Here is an 18,766-nt window from a genome sequence, read left to right as displayed (position 1 = left end):
GTACTTATAGTCATGCAGGGTTAAGGAGATGAAAGACCTAAAACGCGTAGCGCTGGATACTCTGACGTTCTTGCCTCCATTTCTATGCAAACTTTTTGTATTTTCTATGTGATTTGTGGAATTAACCTGCCTGCTATTTGATCCCAGATTTTTTAATTTTTTTGGTGGGAAAGTGGAAATTATTTTGCTTTTATTTATTTTTTATTGTGGCCAAGATAAAATCTTTTACAACAGGTATGTATTGTTTTTTCATGAAGTACTATGTTTATTTTGCTTTACTTAAGTTCTTTTTTTGATATTCATTTTTAACATGAACATGGCTCTGTGACAAATCAAGAGATGGTAATATCTTTAAATCTACCTTTTTTCTGTCACTGAAGTTGTTTCTGTATAACTGTGCATTTATAACAATGTGAAAGTGTCGACCCATAGAAACACATGTGTAAGATGTTCATACTGTATGCTGCTGCTGGGAACAGTTGAGATCATATGAAGTCAGATTTATTGAAGTACTATTGTATTGACTAATACTAGTGCAAATTCTAATTTTGTACTGTTATTGAACACGATTTCCAAAATGTTTTTCTTCTTTTCAATTGTGTCACAAAATATAAAAGAAATATTGCTTGTATGGTCAGATTACATGCTGACAAATGCATTGATTCTGTTGAAATGTCTCAAAATTCTCTCTGTAAAAGGGACTGACAGTGTTATTCTCTGCTTTATCTCAGACATTAAGGGGTATTTTTGTGGGCTGAGATCTTTCAGCTATTTCTCAGCACAGGGAAGTGAAAAGGGAGGGGAAGCAGAGCCGACACAAAAGGCAACATTATTCCCCAGCGGATCTGCGCTACATCCCACCATGAATGGAGTATTGAAAAACATAACATTGGGGACTAGATTATTTTTCATCCCTCATAACTGAGCCATTTGTCCCAGAGTTTCGAGTGGTTTGTTGGTACAGTCTGTAAATGAGACAGCCATGGTTCTCGAGCGCTGTGCTGGTGTTAAAATAACCACCTCCCAATTGGACGTACAGTGACTTCTCTGTGGGCCTTTGGCCTTCTGTGCTGCACCTTTTCACACAATGTAATTGACTTGCCCTGGATGAAAACGTGTCTCGAGCCATTCCTGTGCTGTTAAGTGTTTTCTTGCCACCCCACAAAGGTAAATTTACCTCTACCAGCTGAAAATCACAGTATGTATACAGTAGAGTGGCTTAATATTTTAACATCCCCCATGTTTCCCCTTGCCTCCTGTTCTCCAAGGAGATGAGAGGTGCCCCTGCAGTGTCATCAGGTGCCTAAGCGTTTTGGAGGGTTCTAGTGACAGATTGCAGGAAGCCGCGTTTATGCCTGACGATGGGGACCACAGAAAGCAGAAATGTCTTTTTGTGCCCCCTGGGCCCGGAATGTCCACTATCTCGAGGGGCCAATATCAAATTCTCTCCTCATCATCCCCTAATACACATTCCTGTGTAAGGTCAGGAGGGAATTCTGCATGAGCAAAGGGACAAACAACCACATGCTGCTACCAACACTCTTTAATTTGTTTCTTGGACATTTCCTTTAAATGAAGACGATTTGGAAATCAGCAGCAAGTTCTTCCAGTTAAATGAAGAGTGAACTCTTCAAACTGAAAAACTGAGAGAAAACACTTTAGGCCACATTAGTTCAGAGAAAATAGATGTTCAAAGAGCCCCTAAAAGAGTTAATTAATTATTAACAAATGAAACAATTTAAAAGATAAATGTTTACTCGGCAGTCTACTTTTATTAAACTGACACAGATTTGCAAGTTCAAACAACCAGTTAAGCAGTTTAAGACAAATATAAGTTAAAAAAAATAAGATATTTAATCGACTTAACCTGATATTTTAAGTCACATCTTTCACGCATGCTTAGAAGTTTAAGTTTAATTTTATTGTGCATGTATGTTTAGCACCACATTGCATTTCTCCAGTCAGTTAAAATGCCCCTTTTTAAAGGGTTCTCAGAGAATGAGCATCTTGAATTATTTTGCAATATTAGATAAATGTAATTCATGCCAGCTTCTCAGATGAGAAGAATGCAGGGTATTCAGTGTCTGGCCACAATACTATCTAATTCTGATTACTGAGTGATTGTCAGTGAATCCCAATATTCGATGTCTGAAGGAAAATCCCCTTGAAAACAGTGAAACAGGTGTCTGGCTCTGTCTGTAACACAGCTGCTGATGATGCTCACAAACTAAACTTCCCTGCTCCAGACTACCAGACCTCCAGGTTGCAGCACGGCAGACATTTTGTGCTTATAAAATGGTGATGTTCTCAACCCTCTTCTTGGTTTTTTTGTTGTTTTTTTGTCATTGGCAACAGCATAAATAGTTGGTTGCTCATATCTGTGAAGTTTGGGTCAGTGTTCACCATTAGAACTTCCCTACAGCTCTCTGACCATGGGGAGGGACGTGCGACGTGATCTCTGGAAACAATTTCTTTTTTAGCCACACATTTTCCATTTTCCAAGCCCTGACCTCAGACTACCATCAATATCTGCTGCAGCACAATAACAACAGCTGCAGGCTCCATTGGACAAAACAATCCAATATTATAATTAGGTTACTCTGAACGAGGAATGAAAAATAGTGATTGTTTTGTAGGAGCTGAAAAGTATCTACTACACTCTGGTCTGTTCCATACAGTTTGTCATCCAGTTGAGGACTTTGGGCAGCCTGATGAGAGTGACTGAGAGTGTGTGTGACTGTGTGTGTTGCAGACGGATGGTCAGTCAGACAGCCATGCGAGGTCAGCGTGTGGTGGAGAGCGTGTGCAGGTGCTGGAACCCGGCCGTCTGGCTCCTGGTGTCCCTGTTGGGGTCCCTCATCTTGGTGGCTGTCAGTGTTCTGCTGCGACTTGGTGAGTGTGTGTGGATGAGGGCCACTGGTGCCTTCTGGGATTGTCCAAAGATTGCGACTGGTCAAGGCCACTTCTTTCATTAACCGGAATGTATACTAACAGAACATTGCATGTGATTAGTGAAAAAATGGCCATTTACAATTACATAACAGTAATTTAGTAAAGATATAACAGATGTTGGAGTAACCATAGTCAAACAGTATAAACCTTTAGTCTTATTTGCATTTGTATTTTTATCTAAAAGGACAGTTCCTAATTCATATTTGTAGTGTGTTATTATTAAATTTAGCAATGTGAAGTATGTATGGAAAATGAGTATACCATAAAGTTCAAGTGTTCCTGTTTCTGAAAAAAAATATGATGGCCCTTTCTATCTGTAGTTTAAATTAGGGCCATTAATATCGCGTCCTATTTACTAAATTCCCTTTGAGATTTTCCATATTTTCAAAGAGAAACAGTTGCTACAGTTATAAACTGGAGCATAATGTGACACTTGAGCTTATTTCTTGTGTGTCAGTGCTTAAACACATGCTTGAGACGGTAATAATGCTGAGGAACCGGGCGTACCTGCAAGTGAACTCCCTGTAGTGTGTCCTTTTGTGTCCACAGTTACTGTCTGCCCCAGTCACAACTGGCTAAAAGCCCTGAAGTTGTTTTGAAGTGAGCCAGGATCAATCCCACTCACTTGATTTGCAAATGTACAGGGAGAACTGTAACAGTTAAATGTGCTGACACTAGCTTATTGATTATATCTTTTAATAGTTGTCCAAATTTATGCCTTGCTAATCTTTTTGTACTTTAATTTCAGGAGACATGAAAGTGAGCAGACGGGCTGTATCCAGTAAGTAATATTCAAGTTGACCACAATTTACTTTTATGATCCTCCACATAATATAAGTCTGAGTGTCACCTGCATGTGAAACTGTAAACTGATGTATTTACAGATCTAAAGTATCTACATACCTACTGTTCATGTTTCAGTGTCACAAAGTGGAGAAGCATTTGAATTGACCCACACTGGTTGTAATGATTTAAAAAAGCATCTCTCTGGTGTCTTTGTGGATTGTTGAAATTTGAGATATTACCCTTCAGATGCTAGAATGCCCTTTATTTCCAGCTTGGCTCTTGGGAAAACAGGTTGCATCAAAACCCTCACACCTGAGACACATGGTGCTTTTATATTTTGCATAAAATATGTCTTAACTGGTTTAACTTATTGTATTGCTAACTCCAAAGTTAAAGCATTAACTAAATGTTAGCCTGGCAAAGTTGCTGAGGAGTTTGTCCATCCAGTCCACATATGTTTTGTGGACATAGAGAATGCTTATAATGGTGCCCCCCAGGGAACCCTCTACAGATTACCACAGGAGTATGGAGTACCATGACTCTGTTAGGCGCCAACCCGTCCTTGTACAACCAATATAATAGAGAGTGCACTACTCTGCCAATGCTGCTCAGTCGTTGTATCGTTTCTGACGGATTAAATATTTAATAAAAAAATTACCTTGCAAGGAGCACAGGAATGTGTTATGCATGTGTACGTGATGTATGGATACCGAATCGTGTGACCCAAATATGTAGCAGGCAGTGGGAATTGATGGGACTAAGAAACAGCCCCATAACTGAATCAATTGTTCCTTGTATACTTTCCGATGGATAAGTCCCAGCAAGTCCACAATGGTCGATTTTTAGTAGGATCGCAATCTTATGTCGTCAGCAGGCAGCTGACGTAGTGTTCACTTGTAGTCATGGTTACTGTGACACTGTGCTGCTATCTCGCAATGATACAGGAATCCTTAATAAATCCTTGGATCCAGATTATAAGCCACATCACTGCCAAAATCTAATCACTTGGTCCTTGTGTCATGTCTGATCTTCCCTGAAAATTTCATTTTTTCATTTCAACTTTATTTATATAGCACCCATAAGAACAACATTCACAAGGTGCTTTGATAGTTAAAACATGCAAACACAGGCAATCAAGCAAAGCATAAGGAGATAAGGCAGAGCAGTCAAATAAAATAAATATTAAAAATTATAGTAATAGGTTAAATGAGTAATTAAATAGATTAGGATTCATATCAAACAAATGAACTAGGCAGTTTAAAATTAAAAAATTTAAAAACTTTTTAAAAATTAAGAATTAAAGATGATATCACACCAAAGAACTAGGCAGCTAAAATTAAAATACAGCAAGAGTGAAGATATCAAATAAACAGGTAAATAGTACATAAATACAGAATAGGACACTAAAACTATTTAAAGCTAAAAGTCAACTTAACATAAAAGCGAGTCTAAAAAAGTGGGTTTTAAGGAGTGATTTAAAAGAAGTTATTGACTCCACAAGCTTTGTCTCCTCAGGCAGGTCATGCCAATGCCGAGCCGAGGCCCTGATGGAGAAAGCTTGGTCACCCTTAGATTTAAGCCTCGACTTTGGAACGACCTGAAGGGATCCACCTGAGGATCTAAGGCTACCAGCAGGCTCATAAGGGGTTAACAGATCACAAATGTAGCTAGGGGCAAAATCTTAAAATCAATTAAAATGGACAGGGAGTCAGTGGAGGGAAGCCAACCAGTAAGAAACCCAGCTGCTGCGTTTTGGACAAGTTGGAGGTGACAGATGAACTTTTCGGGAATGCCAGAAATTAGGGAGTTACAGTACTGAGTGTATGCACAAGTTTTTCCAGGTCTGGGTGTGAGAGCATCGGCTTAATCTTGGAGATTGTTCTGATTTGGAGGAAGCAAGACTGGATAACCTTTTTGATATGGATAGCAATACTGAGGTCTGGATCAAATAAAAAGCCAAGATTTCTGGCAACAGGCTTTACGTTGGTGGATAATGGGCCATGAGACTGCTGTGTATGTTAGGAGGGTTAAAAAGTAATATTTCAGATGAAGATTTGTTTAGTTGAAGAAGGTTTGAGCCACTCAACAACTGATGTCATTGAGACAGTTAAAAACAGCAGCTGGGTCTCCTGGATCATCAGGTCTCAGCAGAAGGTATATCTGTGTGTCATCTGCATGAAAATGAAAAGACACATCATGATCTTGGATTAAAAGGCCATTAAATAAATAATAAATAATAAATAGAAATAAATAGAAAATAAAATTGGACATAAAATTTAACCTTGCGGTACACCACAGGTAATTGGAGCTGAAGAGGAGGAATGATTACCATGGCGACTGAATAGGTTAAGTCTAAAAGATAGAGTAAAACCAATCAAGTGCAGTGTCCCTGATGCCCACCCAAGTTCTGAGATGTTTGATTAAAATTGCATGCTCTACAGTGTCAAAAGCTGCACTCAGATCTAAAAGAATCAAATTACAGTACATTGTACTCTCTACTCTGCCAGTAGCCAGGAGGAGGGCAACACAAAGTACAGCTGAAGCCAGTATAATCTGATTTGTTGGTATCTGGTCACAGACCAGTTAGGTGACACAGGTGACAGAGTGGTCCAGGCCTCCTGCAACCCTCCACGTGATAAAGCAGCCAGAGAAAATGAATGGATAGATAGCATTTGGTCAGAACCTCAAGTATTGGACAAGCCGATATTCTGATCTGACAGTGTTGCTACTGGAACAATACAATTAAAGTTGCAATTCATCTTCTGGGGAACATGGATGTGTACAACACATTTAATTGTAATCCATCCAAAAGCTGCTGAGATATTGCACCACAAAGGAAGATCAGCAAATTTAATGAGGACTACGAATGTCTGTGCAAAACTGAATGGCAATCCATCCAATAGGTGTTGACTTCTTCCTTTCTTCCATGTTGCTAACATGGCTAAGAACCCAAACAAAGCCACAGGTGGCTAACATATTTCTACTGTAGCTGCTACAGTCTGAAAAGGCCTCCTGTTGTGGTTTCAGTCTGTGTCTAGTGTTACAGGAAAAAGGATATAGTAGATATAGAGTACAGTAACTATGGAAGGCCAAGAAGAGCCTTTCAACAAATCATTTGACCATACTCTCGCTTTCTCTCCCATATCCCTCCTCCCTCCCGTTTCAGCTGATGGCGAGCAAAGTCCAGTGATGACACCGTATCAAGGTAAGTGTGAGCTATACAGCTACATCCACGTCCATCTCCTCACCTGCCCAAAGCATTCATGTTCAGTTAAAAACATGTTTGCATCCCAGTCACACCATGAAAACCTATCAGTGTCTGGCAGTGTGTCAGTGAAAGAGAGTACAAGAGGCAGAGCAGTACCTGGGGCTCTTTAAACAAGGTCACTTTCCCAGCTCTCCATTTCCCTAATCCCTACTTATTTGCTATGTAACCTCCCACCCTCCTGCATCCATCTCACTCTCTTCCAAGGAGTCATGTGGCTTATTGTGTGCCTTAACTTAGTAGGATTATTCCAGGAGGATTTTTTTCTTCCCATTAATTGTTATTACATTACAGCCTGCCAGTCTGTCTTCTTTATATCATTTTTTTCAGACGTTATCAAAATGTGTCTCAGACAGTACAGCTTTTATGAACCCTTGTTGGCACATTTACAACCAGTTTGAACACCCTCACCTTTCACTGGAAGTTAAATAAATCTGACAGAGAGAAATCCTGACTGATATTATCTGCTTGTCTCTCCAAAGTACGACTAGTGAATGGACGTAACAGGTGTGAAGGTAGAGTGGAGGTGCGCTACAATGACTCATGGGGCACAGTGTGTGATGACGACTGGGACATGGTGGATGCCAACGTGGTTTGTCGGCAGCTGGAGTGCGGAGTGGCTGCAGCAATGGGCAGCACCTCTTCGTTTGGACAAGGCACAGGGCCCATCATGTTGGACAATGTGGACTGCAGAGGAAATGAAACAAACCTTAGCCAATGCCGTAGTCAGGGCTGGGGCATCCACAACTGTTACCACTATGAGGATGTGGGTGTTACCTGCAAAGGTAAAGCATTTATATCAATTTTAAGTTGGTAGTTGTAGTTGTGAATGATGTTTTCAGGGAAGAAAAAGAGGACAAACTTACTGAGATTTCTCCTCTTTTTGTTGGCTGCTAGAAAAGGCCACACTGGGATCTAGAGGTTTTGAGGATTCCACCACGCCACCACAGGAGAGCTCTGGTTTACGTAAGTATGTTCTGCCTTTATCAAAATGACACTGATCCTCTACCAACTTGACATGTGAGAGGGATAGATTAATCCTTAAAAGAAGAAAAACATAAATGCAGATGGCTAAATTTCACTAACACATATTATAATTTTAAGATTTTAAACTAGGGTCTATGTAAAAATGTTAGACCACAGTGAAACCACAGGACAACTTGAAAATGTGTATACCAAACTTTCCATGTTCCACGCTGACTACTGAAATTTTGTATCTGTTCATATTTAAAGCTACACCAGTTTGCATTCAGTGGATCACAAAGCCACTTGCATGTAAATGAGCTCTGTGGGTTCTTTAGCACAGTACTAAAGAACCCACAGAACAGTGAAAACCAAAACTGCATTTCTTCTCAGCTCTATGGAGTTTCTTAGCAACTTTCAGTTCATCATTTGGGTTTTGGTTCACTCTATCCACTCTCATATTGCCATATTTGATCACAGCCATTTTAAACACCATATTGCGATCAAGCTGACAAGTCACAATGGTTACATACAGTTGTATTTCTGGGGAGGTGCACATCACTTTTCAGCACAGTTGAAGCGTAGCAGAAGTTTAAATCATGTTGTTTTATACACTGGTTATTAGTTAAAGAGCCACAATTTTACCAGCAAATATTGGACTTCATTCATCACGTAGCAAGAAAAATGTCTTTAAATAAATGGAAATGTTACTCAGTTTCTGAAGGCTGTGGGATCTGGCAACTGATAATATGGCAGTGTTTTTTTTTTTTAACAGCCAGTTCCTGCTGCAGTCATGGAGTCAAACAAATATTGTATTGCAGGTCTAAGCGTTTGACTTTGAGAAACAAACTACACCTGTGTGTGGAATTAATCTCCATCAAGCACAGCTGATTAAATTAATCCACCACCTGCAAAAATGGATTCATGCCAGGCTGATTTGCATAAAGCTTTCAGGACAGATTCTGCATTGTCTCCATCCTAAATAATTACATCACGCTGTTTGTATGCTTATCTCATTCTGATGCATATTTTGATGATGATATACCTTAAAATACAGACCATATAGGGTACTCTAGAAAATGTTGTATCTTTAACTTGAAGCCAGCATTTCTCTGCATGGTTTTCATGGTCTGGGATGAAACATACAGAGATTTAGCTGACAGGTGGCATACCAGATGTTATCACAAAATGCAAGGGCAGGTTTTAATCAAATAATGAAAGATGACTTGCTTTGTCATTGTGTTGGGTCCAAAATGCAGGAATCTTCGTAAAACAACAGAATCATTCCAAAGTATATCAAAATTCAGTTGAGGTTATATATTATTTCAGTTTTGTAGCTTTTAGACAACATCAAAGACATACCAGTGCAGTGAGAAGTGTCTTTTGCACACTTCAAGAAGACTGTACAACACACCCCAAAGGCCTCTTGAGTTCCAGGTCATCCTTATTGTTTGCTGGGTTTGCCTTTGTTGTGGTTGCCTGTTGTTTTTCTCCCGAAATCCCAAGAGGATCATGAGAGACCAGAGCAGAATCTAATTTAGTTAACAAGTGACGTATCTAGCTACTACGTGGTGGCAGTCATGCAGTCCCCTGGGGATGTAGGGAAGTCTAGCAGATTCATGGTTCTTTTAAATGATGGACACATGAGAATGTCTATTGTCTGTGTTTTTGTGTGGAGGAGGCATAAGATGACATCTTTCTTCTGTCCTCAACACACATTCAAACATAAATCCTAGCAGTCACCATTTCCTTTGATACCCCCAAACTGATGTTAATAGAGATTCTAATAAAAACTACAGACTCTAAAAATATGTTCTGTATAGAAAGATGTATTCAGCAACAGTCAATATAAATCCCTCCCTCTTGCCCTGTGTTTAGGAGATGGCACCATCCGTTTGGTGAATGGACAAAACGCCTGCCAGGGCCGGGTTGAGATCCACTACCAGGGAAAATGGGGAACAGTGTGTGACGATGACTGGCAAATGAACAATGCCTGGGTGGTGTGTCAACAACTCGGCTGTGGTAGTGCCATTTATGCACACACTAACTCCTACTTTGGCTACGGTACCGGCTTGATTCTCCTGGACAATGTCCAGTGTTACGGCACTGAACCAGACCTGACAAAATGCAGAAGCCTGGGCTGGGCCAAACACAACTGTGGCCACCATGAGGACGCTGGGGTCACCTGCTCTGGTATGCTGATCCCAGTCATGTAGTAGCTGAAAAAATAGTATTAAGTTTTTGTAGATAAACTAAAAATTTAACATAACACTTTAGTTTATGGTATCAGTATCAGTGCTTGCAACAAGCAGAAGCAGAAATCTACAAAGCAGAAGATGTTTTGTAAATTTAAAGACTATTTAATTTTAATTTTCTGCCCACTTCAGGATCCACTACCACCCCGCCTATAGCAACTATAAACCAGAGGGGGTTCAGGGGAACAGTTGACACTCAAGGTAAAATCATACTTTTCACTACAGATTGTGTTTATATATGTGCAAACAACCACACACTGATTATTAGTTCTTTGTACCAGCATGTCCAGTTTTTTGTGCAGGATTTTTTCCTCAGTAGAGATGAAATGTGCATTTCTGCCAATTGACCAACAGGGAGCGCCATTTCTCCCCCGTTGTCTCTAAATGGGCTGCACCACAGTGGCACAAAACATGGTGGGGAAAGTGTTCAAGGCACAAACCCTGCCATGATAGTTACAAACAGGTAGTCTGGTGCATTGATTCATCACACAGTTTTGTTTTTTCATCTTCCCTCCAGCAACAGATGAAGTTCCAGTCACGGAGTCAACAAGTACAACAACAACTGTTACCACAACTGTCCAGACAAAACGTAACACTATTTTACTAATTTCTGCTCGATAGACACAAATACACTGTTTTAAAATCGGACACTTCAAGAGAATATTATTGCATTTTATGCAAATATCACTCATTCATAATGCACAAGAAAAGACAGTTTCTACTGTGAATTTGCAATAATGTACTTGTCTGTTTATTCCTATACAGGCAAGCCAGCTATTCGTGTGATGAATGGGAACAGTAGCTGCCAGGGTCGTGTAGAGGTCCTCTACAGAAATGTTTGGGGGACGGTGTGTGATGATGATTGGACCATGCCCAATGCAAAAGTAGTGTGTCAGCAGCTTGGCTGTGGCCCGCCTATTGCAGCCAAGAACCAGGCCTACTTCGGCTATGGTTCAGGTCCGATCCTGCTGGACAACGTGGAATGTAATGGCGACGAAGCTGAGCTCCCTGACTGCTTTCATCTGGGCTGGGGTCAACACAACTGTGGCCATCATGAGGATGCTGGAGTTATCTGTGCATGTAAGACCTGACTTTGCTTCATGTGGGGCTAAACCAGGCTTCATTAGACATAAATTCATAACACAAGCATAGGGAATATCTGTCTCTATAGTCACATAAACATCTATCTTAAGTTATCAATTACACATAAAGCTCATACTTTTCCTTTATCTAGTCATCTATGCCCACCCTGCTGAGCTGTCCAGCTGCAATGCATGACTGTAGTACTCTGAGGAGGAGACAGCCCAGAGAGCATAAAAAATACAGTGGATGAGTCAAGGCACATCAGTGTCACTGCATTTCTGCAAGCCAAATTTAACTCCTGTAAGGCAAAATCAAATGCACACATAGACTTGCTGCTATTCATACAGTAAATTCTTGGTTTTAGATCGATAGGAAGATATTATATATTTGTTCTCTGTCGGAAGCAGTTTGTAGTTGTTTTGAGTAATTTTGCCTTCAGTAGGTAATTAGAATAAGCAAAGTGGATATCATTTATGCGTGGAGGCTGTAAGGATTAAAACTATTACAAAATATTATTACAGTTGCTGAAATTATTTCTGCACAGTGTGTCTCCGTATTATTTTCTGAAAGGAACCTTGGAGGTAAATAGGCTTTCTCTATTGATCAGCAGGGTAATTAGAAAAGAGCCTTGCTAATGTGTTTGTGGCCTGATATTTCCTGAGCAGGAGTGTCACTCTGTTTTCTCTGCTTCCCTCTATTTCTTTTAGCTTTTGAATTCAAATTTACAAACACGCGTGACTTTGGAGTGACAGAAAAGGCAACCACTACCACCCCATCACCCACCGCAGGTAGGTCACTTAGATCTTCACCGAGCTCAAAATCAGCTGCATCATTGTCCTCTAGAACAACACTCAAAAACAGTTAAGATTCTGAATTTTCAGTACCTTTCTTTGTTTTTTTGCAGGAATGGTGAGACTGGTGGGTGGCCAGCACCGTTGTGAGGGTCGAGTGGAGATGTACCTAAATTCTGAATGGGGCACAGTGTGCGATGATGCTTGGGACCTGCCCGATGCCCAGGTTGTGTGTCAACAAGTGGGCTGTGGAGAGGCCGCGGCGGCTCGGGTAGAAGCTTTCTTCGGGCCAGGCACGGGAACAATCCAGCTGGATAATCTCAAGTGCAATGGTGCTGAGGCATCTCTGCAGGAGTGCTCCCATATATCCTGGAATATGCACAACTGTGACCACTCTGAAGATGCTGGCGTCACTTGTTCACTGTCATGATTTCAGCAGAGCCACACTCCCACCTCCTGAGCAGGAAGTGGGCATACCATCCTGGGACTTGTATGCATTATGTAAATAACAGCTTTCACATTGCTGAAGGAATACTTTGCCCTCAACAACATACAAAAACAACTAATATGACAATATATGATTAGATATTATAACTATATATGCCTATTAAGCACTTTATAAATATATTATATAAAATACAATGTACACATTTTTTATTTGATAAATGAAGAAAAAATAAGCTTTTAACTGTCCGTCTGTCTTTCATTGTTAAAATATTTACTGCACATGTTATACTTTGATGATTAAGTAAGGAACATACTGGAGGAAATCCATCAGTTCACAAGTGTATGGATAAAAGTAAACATATTTTTACAGGAAAAATTTAGATCCACAATCCAAAAATATGTATGATAAAACAAATAGAAATATAAATGAAGAAAATGATAGTGTATACTATAAACAACATGAATACAAGGAAACAGATACATCCGTGAATAAATGTGTTATAGCTTGTGAATATATGAAATAAATGATGTGCTTCTTGTGTTCTGTAAACTCCAATATACATAAATGTAATAATCATTTATATGTGACAAAATAAATTTTCCTATTTTTCTGTACATAACATATTTTTGGTGTAAAAACAGACTTGTTCAAATCAGTGAATCTGCAATGGTCATTCACCAAAACATATGTATCTGTTTGATTGTTATTCATCTTTAGTGGCACATATTTGCCAATATGGTGACTTCACCATCTGAATTCGTTAAGAGCAGAGGAATGTGCCACAGGCAAAACAAGATGTCTTCATTTATCGGACAGAATCGGGCTGAGATTTGCAGTTGCTCTGTTTAACTGAAGCTTTTAACCCTTTCTCTTACTACTCAAGCCAGTCCATTTCCTCTCCATTAATTATTTAGCATTTGTAGCCGGTGAAAACAAGCTAACTGTCAAGCAAATGTGTACAATAATGTTGCAATGTTAGCTTAGCCAGGCCATATAACAAAGAAAATAATATTCCAAAAATTATTTAGCTGATATATAATTTTCAAATGAGCCAGTTACAATTGCAGAGCTGAATAATTGAATAACTGAACTGAATAATTTAAGTATAAAGGTAAGATGTAGTGTAAGAGCAGCAGAATTTAAGAATAATGTCAGAAAAATAATTCAATTTTATCATTTACACAGGAGTATCAATCTAGAGTTTGCTAATGTTAGCTAACATTAGTCACAATAAGCTAACGGTCATACAAACAGCAGTTAAACTCTGTATACAGGAATAAGCCAGAATGAGTTTTATTGGTATTGAGTTACACTTTTCATTTATATGATAAAGTGACACCCTTGTGCAATATCACTTAAATGTTAAATGCTTCAAAACTGTAGCACCTCTCATTAATTGCGTTATTTGAACATTAGAGTAGTGATCAACCAAAAATCAGTGGAAATACAGTTAAAGCAGTGATTCCAGAATTGGCACAGGAGGTATCACTTTAAACTGAATTTCTGTGGCAGCTCGGACGATGTGCAGGACATTTTATAACATCAACGTCTATGGACCGTTGCCAAGAAAAACACCCTTGCTTGCTGTTGGCAACAGAAATGCAAGAGGAAACTTTGCAAAAGAACGTGAACGAAGCCTGATGAATATTGGGAAGAGATTCTTTCATCAGATGATACCACGGTGAATTTGTTCAGTTCAGATGGGGTCCAGTATGTTTCAAATGAACCAGGACCAGGACCACCACATTCTATGCATAATCCAGACAGTGAAGCACAGGACTGTGGTGATATTGGGCTGCGTGAGTGCAAAAGGTGTTGGGGAGGTGACATTTACAGATGGAACCACGAATATCTGTGTATATACCAAAACACTGCAGACTCACTGTCTGCAGGAGCTTGGCAGAAGATGAGTAGTCAAGTATGACAATTATCTAAAGAACACTGCAAAATCACACAAATGTCTCTAAAGAACAAAAAAGTGAAAGCTATGACCTGGTCAAGCATGTTGTGTGACCTGAATCCAATTGAACAACTTTGTGGTATTTTAATCAGACAGGCAGAGCAACACACCCACTCCAGCAAAAAGCAGCTAAAAAATGCCTGTAAGATGTGGCAGAACGTCTCCTGAGAAATGTGGCATTCTCCGTGCAGGGGAGGATTTAGTCTGTCATCAAAAATATAGGTGGACAAATGAGATTGGTGCAGTTCCTGTAAAATATAGAATCGTTTGACACTTAAATGACATTGTACAAAAGTGTACTTACTTCTGTTGTGTACTGTAGCACCCCTTGTTGTAACATCATGCCAGCTAGCAGGGTGTGTCTCTAAAACATTACCTCAACAACATTACCTACAATTTAATCAAAGAAAACATTTCAACCGAATGTTTAAAGATTGTTTTAAGGGTATTTATCATTTACAATAATTTCCCCAGAAGACTAAAAGTTAACCTAAACATAATGTTTTACCTGCAACAGTCAGATTAGCCTGGGTGCTGTCAGAGTCACAGATTATGTTACCTGATGACAAAGATGTTATCGAGGCCCCTTTTTAAAAGGGGACCAGTGTAAGATATTTCTGTTGGTGCTGCCATACTTAAGGTCGGAATACCGGTAAATCATACCATACATTACGGAGGAAAACAGCACAACCAGTCTGTCTTGGTGCCGGGCCAGAACCAACTCGCGCCCACTTTATTTTTGCGCATGCGCACATGTAATTACTTCCTGTAGTTCTCCACATCAGTATAAGAGCACATTGAACAATGTCCTTATACAGTTAACAATTTCAAAGTGAACATTTGGTGTTTTCTAGTTGCTTAACACAGTAGACTTGCAAATTCAGAAGGCATCAACACAAACAAGAAAGATGGTGTTTTTGTGGCTGTAACACGTTACTCCAGAATCTTGTGAAAGCAAATTGAATTTATCATGGCAACATTATCTTGTGCCAGTTCATGACAGTGTATTCTTATTTCACTGTAGGTGAGGCTGCATGGAAAGTGGCATCACCTGGTCATGCATGGATAAACCTGGTAAGAGGTTCCTTCAATAAAATGAGCTGGGCCTCATTTTGTGATGGTGCTTTTGAGCACTTGGCCAATAAAACAATCAAACGAGCAAAATTTGATACAGGGCCCCTTTTTCATGCAGGGACACAACTTGGAGTTAATGTCGCAACTGAAGCTGTGAAATCTTTGACCATGTAAGTTACACTGAAAAAGAAAGAATAAAACAGTGAATTATGAAGCCATTCCTCTTGCTTAAATGTTCATTAGCACCTCCTTCCTGCCCTGGATTCCTGCAGGGGAAAGCAGCCTCAGACTGGGCTCATAATACAGGAGTTTAAACATCCTAAAATATTATAAAATGGGGTGCATCACACATACAGTCATGGAAAAAATTATTAGACCACCATTGTTTTCTTCAATTTCTTGTTTATTTCAATGCCTGGTACCACTAAAGGTATATTACTTGAAGATTGCAATGAACACGACAAAAAATGCAACTGATTACATAATACTTTATGTGCTATATGACATGCTTCAGCTTAATTGCATTCCCAGGGTATTTAAGAGGCCATTTCATGTCATAAGCAGCACTGCACATGCAAAGGCCTAGAGTGGTTTCCAGCTTACACTCAAGCTGTAGCACAACTCAGAAGTTGTTGGCTCTCAAATAATGCCTAAAACAAAAGAATTATGTGAAGTCACAAAGGCAGCCATCTTGGCATTGCTGGAAATTGACACGAGTGAGAGACGGGTAGTGAAAAAACTAAAGATCTCCAAAAGAGTTATTCATTACATCAAGAAAAAAAAGCTGAACATGGTACTACCAAATTTCTAACTGGTCGTGGCAGGAAATGTCTTTCTACCTCATGAGATGACCGTGCACTCATCCGTTCCTGTGTCAGGAATCGTCATCAGACCTCCAGGGACCTTAAAAATGAGTGGGCACTGTTGAGAAATGTCACTTTTTGGCAGGGACAGTTCCAAACCGACTTCTTGAAGCTGGTCTGAAGTCACACAGAGCACGGAAGAAGCCCTTCATCAATGAAGGGCAGAGGAAAGCCTGGTTACTCTTTGCTGGGGATCACAAGGATTGGACTGTTAATGATTGGGCTAAGGTTCTCTTCAGTGATGAATCCAATTTTCAGCTGATGCCCACTCCAGCCAACTTACTGGTTAGGAAGAAGCCTACAAACCAGAATGTCTTGCCCCTACAGTGAAACATGGTAGTGGATCAGTGACGATCTGGGGTTGTTTCAGTATTTGTGGAACAGGGCAAATGCAACTGTGTGAAGCGTGAATGAACCAGGTCATGTACAGGGCTACTCTTGAAAACAGTCTTCCTCCATGAGCTGGAAAATTCTTTCCTGCCTCGAATGACAGGATTTTCCAACAAGACAATGCCCCTTGCCACACGACAAGGTCAGATAAAGCCTGAATGGAGAAACAGAACATTGGAACCATGCCTTGGCCTGCTCAATCTACCAGATCTAAATCCAATTGAAAACCTGTGGCAAATCATCAAATGCAATATGGAGAACCACAAGCCCAAAAGCAAAGCAAATTTGTTTGAATTTGTGCAACAGGAATGGGCTGTTGTGACAGCAGAACAATGTCAGAAGCTGGTGGACAGCATGCCAAGATGCACGGCTGCAGTTATCAAAAACAAGTACTAACTCCTATGTGTATCATGTGACTAAAACAGAGAGAAAAGAAAACATGGAATGCCTAAAACCACTGTTTTTGGCAGTACAATGCCATAGCTATTGATGGAAGAACTTAAGTGATTTTGGTTATCAAGAAAACCATGGAAAATGTCTAGATATCAGCTCTTAAATTCAACTCTTTTGAGCTATTTTTGTTGTTATCATTGTATTTGTCCAAAAAAAATGTACCTTTAGTTGTACCAGGCATTAAAATAAACAAGAAATTGAAGAAAACAAGGGTGGTCTAATAATTTTTTCCATGACTGTGTAAGGAAAAACATGGATATTACTCTCTCTAATCTGAATGCAATGCTCACACTACATATTGGAAAATAAAGGTGCATTACACACTACATGATTGTTATTAAGATTATCATGTCAGAGTCAACGGTCAGGGAGCAGAGCACTGCCTCATGTGATCTCATGGTGAAACAGATGTAAACAAAATTTAGAGACTGGAGCAATAGACTGCTGTAATCTTAATAATAGATTGATATGAGGAAAAAAATAAAACAGAAGGCTAAACAAATATGTATCAGATAATGATTGAGAAGATGTGATCAGCGTGCCTTGTTTATTCCTCAGCGAGAACTGGAGATGATATTTTTTAATTATCAGTTTTAATATCAGTTCCTAACGTGAACCTCAAAAGCTAGGATGTTTATCCTTGCTTAGCGACAGCATCTGCAGCTTCAGGTGGTACCGTTGTTAGCCACAAGTAAAGCACACCAAATGTCTGGCAACAAGAGTGAACAGAATAGTCTTTATGAACTCCCAGCATCTGAGGAACTGAAGTCCTAGTGGATTGCTTTTATTATTGATTGCAATGTCAACACAATCATAGGAAAATCCTTAGTGTTGGCACATTATGCAGCTAATGTTGCTAACATTACCATCAGCTTCAGTTGCATCCCCATTAGTCAAAACAATGTGGAATTTGTAATGCTAAAGGATATTCAGAGACGGTCAAAGCATAAAAAGTGATTTGAAACCAGTAAACAAGGACTGTGTGGGGTTTCCTGTTGTTTGCTGTGCCTCACTGCAACCTAAGATCAGCTGTTTACATCTGTTTGCATCTCTTCTGCTCTGTGTGCTCACATGTACTGCATTTTAACACAGCTGAATTCTCAATAAAGCTGATCTAAATTACACATGTTTTCTGTTGTCAGACAAAAGAACAAGCATAAAACAGTGACTGAAAGGCAGCTCATTATTACATGTTAACCAGCAGTCATGTCATAGCCATTTCTGAGCTGCAACTTTGCACGACTGATTTTATAACTGCAGTGTTGTCTGACAAACTCATAAATGACATGGGTTGAAAACAATGACTATGCTCTAATAGTCGCATGTCGAATGATTGCTTTGAAAGAGAGGTAGCTGTGATAGACAGTCCTTGTCTCACACAACAATTTGCATATATGCCAGCTGTCCTGTGGTCAGCTGTTTTTCTCTGTGCTGTCAATTACGGATGCAGGGAGAGTCTTCTTCCTGAAGGGGATCGTGGAGT

At 39.7% G+C, this 18,766-nt stretch overlaps 1 protein-coding gene across 1 annotated transcript; it reads left to right on the top strand.

Moving 5' to 3' along the window:
- LOC111567933 (scavenger receptor cysteine-rich domain-containing group B protein) lies at positions 1-13,166 on the top strand. The gene is made up of 12 exons (XM_035947729.2): positions 1-234; positions 2,753-2,892; positions 3,701-3,733; positions 6,905-6,943; positions 7,486-7,788; positions 7,901-7,969; positions 9,845-10,159; positions 10,354-10,422; positions 10,739-10,810; positions 10,987-11,301; positions 12,012-12,092; positions 12,209-13,166. Exons 2-12 carry the CDS (start codon positions 2,757-2,759, stop codon positions 12,523-12,525), a joined length of 1,749 nt encoding a protein of 582 aa, XP_035803622.1. The 5' UTR covers positions 1-234; positions 2,753-2,756; the 3' UTR covers positions 12,526-13,166.
- The last annotated feature ends 5,600 nt before the right edge of the window (positions 13,167-18,766 follow it).

This window comes from Amphiprion ocellaris, chromosome 14 (assembly GCF_022539595.1).
Source record: "Amphiprion ocellaris isolate individual 3 ecotype Okinawa chromosome 14, ASM2253959v1, whole genome shotgun sequence".
Classification (NCBI taxonomy): Eukaryota; Metazoa; Chordata; class Actinopteri; family Pomacentridae; genus Amphiprion; species Amphiprion ocellaris.
The sequence above is the reverse complement of the archived record's forward strand: the minus strand, read 5'-3'. Positions and strand labels throughout refer to the sequence as shown.

Coding starts and splice junctions, on each gene's coding strand:
- LOC111567933 (XM_035947729.2), top strand. CDS start 2,757: ATGGTCAGTCAGACAGCCATGCGAGGTCAGCGTGTGGTGGAGAGCGTG. Junction 2,893..3,700: donor CAGTGTTCTGCTGCGACTTG/GTGAGTGTGTGT, acceptor CTTTAATTTCAG/GAGACATGAAAGTGAGCAGA. Junction 10,423..10,738: donor GGGAACAGTTGACACTCAAG/GTAAAATCATAC, acceptor TCTTCCCTCCAG/CAACAGATGAAGTTCCAGTC.